Source organism: Rhipicephalus sanguineus, chromosome 3 (genome assembly GCF_013339695.2).
Source record: "Rhipicephalus sanguineus isolate Rsan-2018 chromosome 3, BIME_Rsan_1.4, whole genome shotgun sequence".
NCBI classification, from domain to species: Eukaryota; Metazoa; Arthropoda; class Arachnida; order Ixodida; family Ixodidae; genus Rhipicephalus; species Rhipicephalus sanguineus.
Genome location: NC_051178.1, coordinates 219253532 through 219267104, shown reverse-complemented (window position 1 = coordinate 219267104; position 13573 = coordinate 219253532). Strand labels below are relative to the sequence as shown.

At 47.8% G+C, this 13573-nt stretch overlaps 1 protein-coding gene across 1 annotated transcript in view; it reads left to right on the top strand.

The window, feature by feature from the left end:
* Positions 1–13573, top strand: part of LOC119388314 (retinol dehydrogenase 12) — a 187807-nt gene that overhangs the window by 41734 nt on the left and 132500 nt on the right. The window contains exon 3 of the mRNA XM_037656014.2: positions 6973–7212. Within this exon, the coding sequence (XP_037511942.1) occupies positions 6973–7212 (240 nt within the window). The remainder of the gene's footprint in view (positions 1–6972; positions 7213–13573) is intronic.

Here is a 13573-nt window from a genome sequence, read left to right as displayed (position 1 = left end):
AACAGGCTTGTTATAGCCTCGAAATTTGATGGCACCACCCCTTTAAGATTGCGCGCGGTACGCGAATAGTCTAGCGATTACGTGGCCACCAGCGATAACGCTGGAACATTCGATAGAACATGTATAAAAGCCGACACGCTTTACCACTTGTCAGAATTATTGACAGACGACGCTCTGACTGCCTCATTTCCCGCCCACAAGTTCGGCCAAATAAAGAATTTCATCTTCGACACGCCCACTGCTGCCTTCGTCAACGTAACAACCCTGTGACAATATACAGTACAGTAGGTAGATGCATCTACGCACACTGATATTCCCATTCTGCATGTAGACGTGGTGCTAAACGGTCTAGCGATGCGAGCAAGCGAAACCGAAACTGGAACTGAAATTGGCTGCAAGATGCCGAACTACTTGCGTAGTAACACAAATGTGCGGATGCCCCGCCTCCGTAGCCTTCGCTCCAATGCCAAGATAAGTTGTCGCCGAGTATAGTAGCACGCTTAAAATTTCACTATGTACAGTACGGTCCACTGTTAAAGGGAACACTCGAATGGACAACTTTCATTCTGCTGGACCCCTAACGGCTAGTGCACGTGGAAAGACTGTTCTTGCATGTTAATAGTCAGTCATAAGGGTTCAGAACTGTCAACCACCAGCAGTGTTAGGCAAATCTAAGCCACAATGATGTTGTAGGGGAGCGATATCCGGACATACCCGCAACGCGAGTGTTCCCTTTAAGAGTGGACCCGTCTGTACAACCAACTGACCCCTACCCGTCGTCGACTACACTGGGGTTTAGAGGGTAACTTATGGTCTGACGTAACGTCATCACTCACGATAGAGCACAGACGTCAGTATTATCGAAACGGAGTGCACTTTACGGCGCTATTGTGTGAATATCATACGTAAAAGTTCCTTACCTTAGCGTATGCCTCCGGGGTCTAACAACGCCCTAGTATGTGTTGCTTAATCACAGGAATACAAATGTGATGTTTATTACGGTGTGAAAGCGGAGCCAACACTAGAACCATAATTGACATTAACCCGACATGATCCCTGTACAAAAGGAGTACGTATGTAATGTTTATGGATTTGTTATAAAATTAGATATCCAGCACTGCAGCCGCAATTGGCGTTGCACCGACATTACGCCTCCATAGGGTCTTTTTCCAAAGAAGTTTCAAGACCTGGCGTGGCTGTGTGGTAGAATACCTGACTGCAGTGCAGAATGGTTGAGCTGAATTCCTGCTGGGATCGAGACTTTTATTCCTTCCATTAGTCGGGTCAACGCTGGCGATGTCAATTTTTCTGAACGCCCTCGTGTTTAAATAACCAAGATCACATGCCCTATACCACTGCCCCGTTGTATAAGGGTATGTGCCACACGTGCCTGGAGGAAACGGTTTCACGGCGTACGCGACAGGATATTCACGTTATGTCATGACCATATAGTGATATTCGTCCAACCCTCTTACCCTCCTAGGCCAATTTTAGTCTACACCAAGTCAACGAGGTAATCACGAGGGCACCCTGACGTAGGAGGATAGATAGATAGATAGATAGATAGATAGATAGATAGATAGATAGATAGATAGATAGATAGATAGATAGATAGATAGATAGATAGATAGATAGATAGATAGATAGATATTGAGGAGGAGGAGAAGAAAAACGGAAGGACAGGGGGATCAGCCAGTTCTCAGACCGGCTGGCTACCCTGTGCTGGGGAAAGGGGAAGGGGGAGTGAAAGATGATAGAAAAGGGATGTTGCAAAACAGAGGGAAGAAAGAACAATAATACGATAAACGACACTGCTTAAAATCTGTTTCTGAGACTAGTTGTGCGCAAAAAGCGCAACAACGCTTTCAAAACTTTCCGTGCCAAGGACGGTTTTGGCCAGTGTCCTAAGATCTTTTCCTCCGACAATGGACGATTTTCAAGTCTATCAAACACTTTGGACAGTTCTCTTGGTGCACTGAAGCGAGGACACTCACAGAGAAGATGGGCGATTGTCTCCTCGCAGCTTGTGGGAATTCATGCGTCCACACCAGTGGCTCGACGCCATCTTCCCTTGGAGAATTCTCGTGTCTCTTTCCTCTCGACCGGAGGGGTGGCAGGTAGTCATAAATCGCCGTCACTTCGCTGCCGCCCCGCCCCTTAAAAGTCTAACTCTGTGTCCCATTGGCCTTTTTTTGGCGGGATTCGGACCTTCCTCGCGCTCGCCCGAGATGCGGGGGTGCGCGACGGGGTTCGGGAGACCGCTTCATGACATCGGAGGGTGCGTATACGATTTGGCCTGTCCGGCCGGCGGTTACGTCGTCTTGTCGGGGCCCCGGCCTCGGCAGGCGCGCGCTCCCTTCCGCGGTCTCGAAGTCCCGAGGCAGCGCCTCGCGATCGTGCACCGTATGTTTCTCTCAACTGTTCCTATGTATATTCTGTTTCTTCTACTCTGGGGTGCGAGATCGCGGGAGGTCAAGATCGCGATGACGTCAAGGCTCGCCGAGTAGGTCGGCTCTCCAAACTTGCTTCTTTATTTGTTGGTTTGTTTTTGTAGCGTTAGCTACACTTGCCTAGCCGGAGCTGGTTTCGCGTGGGTCATCATGAGCCGTGCTGCGCATGCGCAAGAATGAGTGCGGAGCCGGCATCTCACGCGCTCTCCGCCACCGCCGCGCGCGGCTCGCCGCTGCTGGTGGTGGATCGCGGGAGGAGTGGCGTTGTAGCCGGGCAGACAGACTGGCGCCAGCGCGCGCGACTCACCGCTGCTGCCCTGCGCATTCGAGAGGGGTGACGTCATAGCCATGGCGAGCGCAGCTATTTGCCTTCGCTGTGCAGTCGCCGTCTGACAATGCGCTGGTGCCGCTTGAAAGCGCCTCTGACTGGCGTTTGCAGGTGGGTAACGCCATGGAGGAGAGCGCAAATGCTGCTCAACGGCGCAGAAGAGCCGAGAAGCTTATGTCATCGGATCCCGAAGTAGTTGCCTGGCAATTAGCGGTTCAGCATACGAAGAATGAACAGAGGAAGGCTAAACGTGCTGCGGGGACACTGGAGGAAAGGGAGGAACGCCTAGCAAAGCGGCGTCGCCAGGATGCTGAGCGACGTGCCCGACCACCTCTGCAGCAGCAACAACAAGGCGCCGTCGATGACGTCAAGGCTCGCCGATCGACTGGCTATACTGTGAAACTTAGCGAAAACGCCAGTGCGAATTGGACCTTCTAGACGGACTTCATAAACAATCCGTTTGGATACGTGTACGACGTGTGTGAAAGACTATGGCACATGAAAGACTTGACGCCGCTAAGTAGTGCCATGCGTGAAACGTTGAGTTTAGTGGCGGCGCCTGAGTGGGGTGAAACCATGGCGTGGGTTTGTACAACGTGCAAGAACTTTCTCGTTAAGCAGAACATCCCGCTCTTTAGCATTACTAATGGGTATCGTTACCCGGCCATGCCGCCAGGTCTACCGGTTTTGAACGATGTGGCCGAATGTGCGTCATTGGGGCAGCAGTAAGCATGACAAGCTAATCCTAGACAATCTGGAAAGCTCAGAAAAATCATCTGAACCTTTGCTAAAGCTACGTATATCCTGGCATAGCCGAGCTAAGCCCCTGCAATTTTTTGTTTGTTTGATAGGTGTGCCATTCGCGGCTACTAATCGATATAGTTTGTAACTTGTATTAGCTAATTGGAGTCATGTGTAATTATGTCACATACAATTTGGAGAGTGTCGCCTAGGGTCTCCCTCGCCGTCCCTTAGCGGTGCCGGACCGAGTTTTCGCGCGCAGCAGTGCGAAGAGTACACGGGGCGAGACGAACGAGGACGCGGCGCCCTGCATGCAGCTCGCAGCGCTCGAACCCGCGGTGGTGTTCGACGCGTACGGCTAAAGAGTATATAGCGAGGTAGTGCGCGCCGGGGGCCGGTAAAGGCACCTGCTCATGGTGTCGCTTACTGACGATCGCGCAACCTCAAGGACACACTCCCAAAACAGTACTTCACCTCCTAATAATTCATGCCGACCTTGTCTAAAGGCGCGATGTCTTGCATGCAAGGCGATACGAGAGACAAGCAAAGTAACCGCCACACAATCTAAGCAAATCTAACATGCGATTCCTCGAATGTGGTGTATGTACTCGAATGCAGTGTGTGCGATATGCAATACATCGGGCAAACAGAAACATTATTCAGGATTGCTTTTTTATAATCACAGAGCCCCTAAACTACTTCTATCAAAACATCTTGAACGGACACTGAAGAGAAACATTGAATAGGTTTAGATCGATAAATCGTGCTCTGAGAACTTTCATGTCGTTAATTTCGCCATCATATGCTTATTAAAAGAGGAGAAAATAAAGTTCACAGTTTCATTTTTAAATTTCGCGCCGAAATCTCCCCGCGTGACATCACAGATTTCAAAGTGTATTTTTCGTATTTTGGCGCCATCGGCTAAACAAAATTACCTCAAACTTGGTATGCTAAGTCTATGGCCCCCTCAGACAACAATGTACTTCATTTTTACCGATTAGGAACTACGTAGTCCCTAGTAGGCGCCGTGAAAACATGTGACGTCACGGCGAATGGTGCGGAAACTTCAAGGTGGCGTCGCCACCCACATTTTGTTTTTGCGCGTTTTCTGACGCAGCGAGCGTGGTGTTTTTGGTATCGCGAAAGAGTACGTTACTGATATGAGAAAATCATTTTGCTCTTTAGTGTCCCTTTGACGTTCCCGGCCACTCAGTCAGTAAATTATCAGTAACGCTGTTAGAAACAGGATTTAAATAAAACCGGCAGCGTGAACAACGCGAGTCATAACTTATATACCGGATTAAGAAATGAGAACCCAGCTACACTTGCAGAAATTACAGCAATATAAAATACTGCTACTACTACTGCTGCTCCTACTACTACTACTAATAATAATGTTAATAATAATAATAATAATAATTATAATAATAATAATAATTGAAGATTTCGCGGCACTGTAACTGAAACAGTGACTGGACAATTGAAAATATCTTTTAGTATGACTATTCTCTCTTAAAGGGGTGCAACCAAATTTATGGCTTGGGCATTCTTTGCTGCAAACGTTTCTTATAGCTCCAGGAAGCATGATACACGCACCAAGATTCATGCATTCTCGCTAAATATTTTAATATTGCCTTATTTATGTGAACAACTCTCGGTTTCGGTTTCTGGGCGCGAGTTGGGCAGTGACGTCGGAGTAGAGGAAGCTTGGTCACGTGACCACACAAGGCTGTGGCGCACGTAATGGTGCTGAGTAATGGTGCTAATGGTGCGCACCTAATTTTTACGCAGTCGCCATTGAAAACAACTATTCTACAAAAGGTTCATTGACGACATCTTCTTTACTTGGCCTCATGGTAAATCTCAACTTCTCGCATTGATATCAGATTTTAATAACGTTCACCCATCCATATCCTTCACGCACGCCTACTCGGCGGAAACTATTAACTTCCTTGACGTCGCTATATGCCTAATCAACGCGAACCTATTCGTCAAGCTTTATCAGAAGCCTCTCACCAACAGCAATATCTTCATTTCAACAGTAGCCACGTTAAACATTCTAAATCAAGCATCCCATACTGTCCGTTTCCAACACATTTTCTCAGAGCAAGCAGCCCACTCAGATGACGCCGTGGCACGCGCAGACAAGCTTGACGGTAAAACGCTAATCAACGCAGAGAAACGTCCCCGTAGCCTCAATAGCGCTAACCTTGTAGTCACGCATAGCGTGTCAGCTCCTGATGCAGCAGCAATTCTGAAGAAACATTACATGTTGAATCAAAGCGAGCACTTAGTTTTTCCAGAGACACCCCGCGCCGTGTATCAGCGTTGTAGTAATATGCAGGATATCTTTACGTCCTCCAAAGTTCGAAATACCTGTATTCCACACGTTTGTTGCCATCCATGTCGCAGACCTCGATGCAAAGTATGCATTCAGATTGCGACCAGCACTGTCGCACCGCCAATAGTTCCAACTTGAAAATTCGTGGCTATTACACGTGTGAGACAGATAACGCAGTTTATTTGCCTGAGTGCTCCGTCTGCAAGTTGCAGTATATCGGTCAAACCGAAAATGCATTTCGCTACCGTTTCAACAACCACAAGGCGCATGTGAACTCCGTGCTTCATTTGCCAATATATAGACACGTCGCCGGCACCGGGCATACGTTTGAATCATTTACGGCGACTATATTGGAATCGGGATTCGCACCACAATATAAGCGCGAAATGCGTGAGTCATTTTTAATTGGCAAGTTCAACACGTTTTCTAGTGGCTTAAACAAAAACGCGGGTAAGCTGGCTAGCGTACTTGCAGAGTATACAGTGCACACTTCTATGCTGGCACAAAGTTGCCCTTGTTGGACTGGACATGCATTCTTTAGAGAAAGTGTCCTTTTCAACTTGTTTTTTTGCCCGATGCTATTCGCAGAGTGCGCTCCTGTGCTATGCACGCCTTGCACGGCGCCAATGAATCTGATATGTTCGTGTCTCGTGGTATCTCACTGGCCAGTGACGCGGTTTCTTGTCTAACGCGATATCTTTGTTTTTCCTATTATTATTCGCAGTGTTGTGTCCACCATGCGCCAATATCTTGTTGTTCTCGATGCGCAGAACGTTTGATTTTTGGTGCACTGCGCCAGTGTGAAGCTACACACCTATAAATAGTGTCTGTCACCTGTACTGCATTCATTCTGACGAAGGCTGGCCCACACCAAACGTTAATAAAACTACATTTGGTACGTGAGTCCTCCTGTTCGCTCATAATATATATATATATACATATATATATATATATATAAAGGTAGCACGTAGGCGCTGCAGCATGTGCTTGGCACAATACGTACGTTTTCGCGTAGCTCCGCTGGCGTCATTGATGTGCCGTCCCTATAGACGTGCGGCCATTCTTGCAAGAAATGCTTCGCATGGAGTCGTGCTAATCACTCATAACAACAGGCATCGGCAAGGCCACAGCCATGGCGCTGGCAAGGAGAAAGGCACGCGTCATCCTGGCCTGCCGCAACATGGACAAGGCCAAGCGTGCCGCCCAGGAGATATTGGACAGCACGGGCCAGTCGGTGGTCGTCAAGCAGCTAGACCTCGCCTCGTTCAAATCGGTGAACCACTTCTGCGATGACATTCTGAAGACGGAGTCGCGACTCGACGTGCTCGTCAACAACGCTGGCATCGTCACAGGTACTGTGCCGCTAAATGTGAGCGAATTGCCGCTTATAGCGACCACCGCTGCTTGGTCACGCCTCGTCTCGGCCACGTTTATTCTCTTTGTAACCGAAAACGCGAGAGCCGCCGCTATGTCTGCTGCGAGAAATAGGCACACGGTTTGGGTCTGAAGACAGCGCCAGAAGCAAATCACAGCCACATTTTGTAACGTTAGCTACACTTGCCTAGCCGGAGCAGATTTCGCGTGGAGCGTCATGAGCCGTGCTGCGCATGCGCGAGTATCAGTGATGTCACACAGCTGGGTCACCGGAGCTGGCATCTCACGCGCTCTCTGGCACCGCCGCGCGCGGCTCGCCACTGCTTGTCTGCGCGTTCAGGAGTGGCGTCGTAGCTGCGGCAGACAAACTGGCGCCGGCGCGCGCGCAGACTCCGCCACCGCCGCGCGCGACTCGCCGCCGCTGGTCTGCGCTTTCCAGAGTGACGTCGTAGCCCTGGCAGACGTATTGACGCCAGCGCGCGCGCAGCTATTCGCCTTCGCTGTGTAGTCGCCGTTTGACACTGTGCTGGAGCCGCTTGATAGCGCCTCTGACTGGCGTTTGCAGGTGGGTAACGCCATGGAGAAGGAGAGCGCAAATGCTGCTCGACGGCGCAGTAGAGCCGAGAAGCTTATCTCATCGGATCCCGAAGTAGTTGCGTGGCAATTAGCGGTTCAGCGTACGAATAATGAACAGAAGAAGGCTAATAATCCTAGACAATCTGAAAAGCTAAGAATAATCAGCTGAACTTTTGCTAACGCTACGTATATCCTGGCATAGCCAAGCTAAGTCACTGCAAATTTTTTTTTTAATCGTTCGAAAAAGTTGAAGAAATTTTCGTCGTCCAGAGCAAGAAAAGAAAAAAAAAACTGGTTGCTCCACCGTATGAACCGAAAATGCCCCAAGGAGACTAGTAGGGATTGTCTTGTCTATATTGGCTTTGAAGCCTCGAATAAATCTGTGTACGATTTTCGCTCATGCCGTTGTCGATTTGTTAGAACGAATTTTTATATCTACTGTCACAACCACTATCGGATATAACGAACTAAGTTCTTTGTAGAGAGTCGTGCAGCTAATGATGGCCAACAGACGCCCATATTTCAATGACGCATTGTTTAATTGTCGCGTGTAGCGCTTTGCCTTCAGTGCTTCATGAAATGGTGGCCTTCAAAATGCGGTGTGCGTTACAAAAACTACAGCCGCGCAAGGAAGGACGGCTCTTGGTTGATTTTGTGACGTTACTATGACGCCACATATCGCTGAAGTTTGTGACATTATCGTGACATATGACGACGTTATCGCAGGTCATCGTCGCTTGGTCAAAGTTGGGCCCTTTCTGAAGGTGGTGCAACGAGCTTCGCACCGATACGATTGAGTGAAAAAAAGATAATGGTAGGCCAAGCGAAGGTTCCTCCTCTCGGGCTCAATCGGCGTCTCTCGCGTTCTTCCCAGCGCCCTTCAGCCTGTAGAACCGCCCAACACGCAAACGCAATTTAGCAATTCAATTTTCTCCAAGTTGAATTTTTTCTGAAATGTGCAATTCCTGAATCGACCGTACACATTGTCCAAGACAACGCTTTAATTCCGCCAACACGAAATATTTCAATGAGGCGCCCACAGCAAGTGTCCTAATTGTTTTTTGCATCGTCGGTAGAACGCATTCGTATGCTTCAGTTTAGTTGACAATGCGCAAGCATGGGCGTGTGACAGCGTTCAAGGCACTCGCTTTTGGACAGGGGCCAACCGGGACCGAATCCCAGCCCCCGAAAGAAAAGTTATTTTGTTTTAATAATTATTTCTTTGTTGCGCGCCACATATAACACCTTGACCAGCTACAAAAGTCAGTCAGTACAAGCTTCACTTGGACAACAATACGCGGATATTCAAATAAGCGTTCAGTGAAGGGCAAGGAATACATTCAGGGAGAGGTGGAAAGGCCTTGATGTCTCCTAGTAGGGGCCCCGGCCAAGTTTTTACCTATTATTTCTGACATTTTATTTTGTGTACATGGTAGAATAGTCCCGAACATTTCCGACGAAATTAGAAGTTATGAGGCAATCAGGAGCTGGTATGACTACACAGACACATTGCCGATAAACGGTAATCCACATGCTGCTAAGTGCTTTTATGATATTCCCGCCACACGACGCAACTTCCTTCAGGTCCATAAAACAAACTCCGTAGGGAAGTCTTACGGCGACGGCCCTCTTAGAAGGCAGCAGTTGTACGAGCCTCGGACCGAAGCCGCAAGGGGCCCATTAGGTACCCCTGCGCCGTCCGTCAGCAAAATCTCGCACCTAATCACGCTGTAATCATTATACGTCATAGGCAATTTTCTGTAAATCGCACAGTTTACTGAAATAAAAATAACGAATCAGTCTGGCTCACAGAAACATGTAGCACGTGTGAAAACGCGCTTGGCGAGCGCAGGTCGAGTGACGAAGGGCGCTTCGAGTTGGCCTCGATTTCAGTGAAATCGCTGTATTCATTCCGAATACAGCTGTTTGCATGCTGTTTGCATCTGCCCCCAGTGCGAGATGCTTCCACCGTGTTATTTCTGTTAACTAGATAGTGGGCAAGCAGCCGGTGGCTTCTGCATAGTCGCTGCCATGTTGCCTCGCCGCTACAATTATTAGCTGTTGCCGATGCATTAATTAAAAAATTACATGCGAACCGTAATTAGCATATTAAGTATCGCTGTCACGTAGCACATGCCAAAAAAAAATCGCCAGATCCCTCGTACCGTGGGAATCGATGTTATGCGAAGCATGCGCGGGATGATGACTGTGACGTAAGTTTTCACATTTAGCGAAACGTTACAGAATGATGCTAGAGAAATGTGGAAGTGGCATACACACACTCATATGTTGAAGAGTCGCACATGTATTATTTAACTAGTTGTTTGCATCCAGTTGCGTAACGATGCCAACAGCAGAATGGGTGTTACCAACACAAGACGCGGTAAGCTGATATGTAGTGCTTATATGCTTCGATACTGGATAGCGCGAATCCTAACAAGACAAAGAAGTAACACAGATGGATAGGACAGGCGTTACTCGCAACTAAGCTTCATGCAGGAAAGTTACCTTAGATATATACAAAGCCGAGTGGCGCGCGCAGGTGCACTGCACGTACGTTACAGTCACAGTTGCAGTTGTTACAGTTGTTATACTTGTGCGTTATGAAGGAGAACGCACGCACGTTTCACGAACACGTGGGCATGTGTCAAAGGGGTTCTTGACAGTTCTTGAACAAGGTGATCATCACCTTGATCAGTAAGCACCAACAGCTGGACCGGACTTGTTAATCGGATCCGTTCGTGATCGCGGTTACGAGGGGCCTAAGTGTAGTGAAGTTCGAGATATAGTACATCTGGGAGAAATTCTGGATGCCTCTTACAATGAAAGGATCAATGGTGTCTCCTGTCGTGGACGTGGCAGCAAGGTCTTTTGATGCCCTGTCCACATCCATGCCGTCTTTCACGCAGTAGAAAAACAAGGCGTTGTTGGGTCTTGAAAAATCAATGTTGAAGTCACCGGTAATCATGAGAGGCCTGGTTCTCTGGGCAAATTTATTATAGGAAGCATTGATCCCGGTTTTTGCGTAATCCACGTGGTCCATGTTGCGGACCACGAGGACGAGTGGATGGTAGTTGAGCGTCTTCCAGGGGTGTCCTGTATTCAGCTTCCTCGCTTTCCTTGCGTCAGCCGCGGTGGTGTAGCGGTTAAGGTGCTCGGCTGCTGACCCGAAGGTCGTGGGTTCGATCCCGGCCGAGGCCGGTAGAATTTCGATGGAGGCAAAATGCTAGATGTCCGTGTACTGTGCGATCTCGGTACACGTTAAAGAATACCAGATGCTCAAAATTTCCGGAGCCCATCACTACGGCGTCTCTCATAATCAGATCATGGTTTTGAGCATAACACCCCGACAATTATTGTTATTATCACATTCCTTGCGTGTCCATGTGTTTGTCTTCGCGGTTACTGTGTTGGTTGAGACTCTGTATCAACTGTGGCACATGCCCGCATAACGTGAACTTTGGTATGCGGGTATGTGCCACACATGACTGAGAGAAAGGGTTTCATGACGTACGCGACAGGTATTTTGCGTTATTCATGTCATGACCAGTGAATCGTGTTCGCCATACAGTGATCGCCTGCTGGGCAATTTTGGTATAATAGAAGTTATGGAGACGACCGGGGAGAGCGCCCAGCCGTAGGCGGCTAGATAGATAGATAGATAGATAGATAGATAGATATACGTAGATAGAAACGGCCAAAGTGCCTGAGGTTCGCTAAGAAATGCTTCGCATTTAAAACGTCTTAACCTCGTCAGTTATATTACAAACAGAATTATGTTTTGCTGCTCGAGCATGTGCCTTGCTTGCACCTTCCACGCCAGCTTATGAGACAGAGCACGTTGTCTGTCGTCTGGAACAGCCCCGGGGCCTCAGACCCCGCGACCACCGAAACGCGAGTTTGGTACTAAATTTTCGCAATTTTGCTGATGTGTTCATGTCCGCATGACATATTATCCTATCGAGGGTTTTTGTTCCTCTCCAAGCGAAGCCTTCATAGAAAGCGTTCTCCTTTTTGGTTTGTTTCACACCGTTAGTACAACGCAGTCATATTATTCAAATACATTCACATCTTGCCAGCGTGGACGGGTAACCCAGTGGTTAAGTTACCCGCCATCGCAGTTCAACTTGCCTTCGGGTTCAAACCAAGCTTGCTCTATCATTTAGTTTGTTATCAAAGTGTGGTGGCCCGGCGATAGTTACCATCGATGTTTGGAGGGTCAACGTCACAAGTCGTAACCACCAATCCGAAATGGTTCGATATGGTCTTTCGACCGCAGTATTCAGTAAATAAATAAACAAACAAATAAATAAATAAATAAATAAATAAATAAATAAATAAATAAATAAATAAATAAATAAATAAATAAATAAATAAATAAATAAATAAATAAATAAATGAGTGACTCAGACGGCGAAAAATGATGTCAACAGCTGTCGTCCATTCAGCATATGATTTCTTGCGTTTCTTGAAGGAAAGCGAAAGCGAATCGCTATTGGTAACTTCCATTTGTTGATCTGAAGCAACCTAGAAGTTGAATCTCGATTCCGAGCAACCGCCTCACAGCAGCAACACGGTGACGTCATTTCAGTCAAGCACCTCGGTTGCACTCAGCGCTCTCTGAAAGACACCGCAACTCCTGAAAGCAGCAGCGACGGCGACGCGCTCTACGCAATAGTGCTTAAAGAAACAATGTTCAAAGAAATGCGTGGGCACGAGTTTAGAAGAAAGGGACCCTGAAACGGTTCTTTTGTCAGTGTTCAGGGTACAGCATCATCCAACCATTCGCAGAGCAAGTTAAGTGACTCACCAAGGCACCCATGGGGAATTATACGTATACTCTCCTCATCAGCAAAGTCTTGCCTCCTTAACTCATTGAACGCCCAGCCATCACTGGCGACGGAAGCTCCGTGGCCTCCGCAATCAGCACCGGCAACAGGGATTGACATCTGCTATGCCATGTGCCTCCACACTTCCAGCCGTTATTTTATTCTCCTGTACCGCAAAAAAAAAATCTGCTGCAAAGGTCATGCGGACAAACTAACAATATTTCAGAACAGTCGCCGATAAGCTCGGGCAATGTGCCTTCAGGGGTGATGTGCGGATCACGGCGCTCATCGGATAACGCGAGTACGACACAGGGACGAGCTCCGCTCGCCAGGCGCCACCTCACAGCTTTACAAGTCACCAATGCCTAGATTTGCGGCACGCCACTTAGCTCGCGAAATTCATGGTGTCTGAGAAAAGAAACGTCGAGAAAAAAAATCACAGCATATCCACGGAGTGAATGATGATGAGTGGGCGAAGCTGCGGAGGTTCATCGGTAAACCGTGAATCTTCCGTGAATTCTGCCCAGTACATCATCACCGACGTGAGATCGGGCGCGTTTATACTAAAGGTTCGATGAGTTATGACGACTTGCAGCGCACTTTAATTTTACATGTACGCTGTGAATTTTCATTGTTTAGAAAACCATTGCATCTGGCGTCTTTCGTTAAGCAGCTGGCGTCTTTTCGTTTTGCTTTAGAAACATCTGGCGTTCTTTCGTTTTGCTTTTACAAAACATCTGGCGTCTTTTGTTGGTTTATTTCATCAATCAACGGCGTTTTGAACAAAATTTTTATTGTTTAATCACGCACAGGAGAAATCTCACCAGGCACTACCTTGGAGGTAAAGAATGGCTGCTAATGAGAATGAGAGACAGAAGAAGTCGGCTTTTAGCTAACGCTGCGAATTTTTTATTGTTCAACAACGCACAGGAAA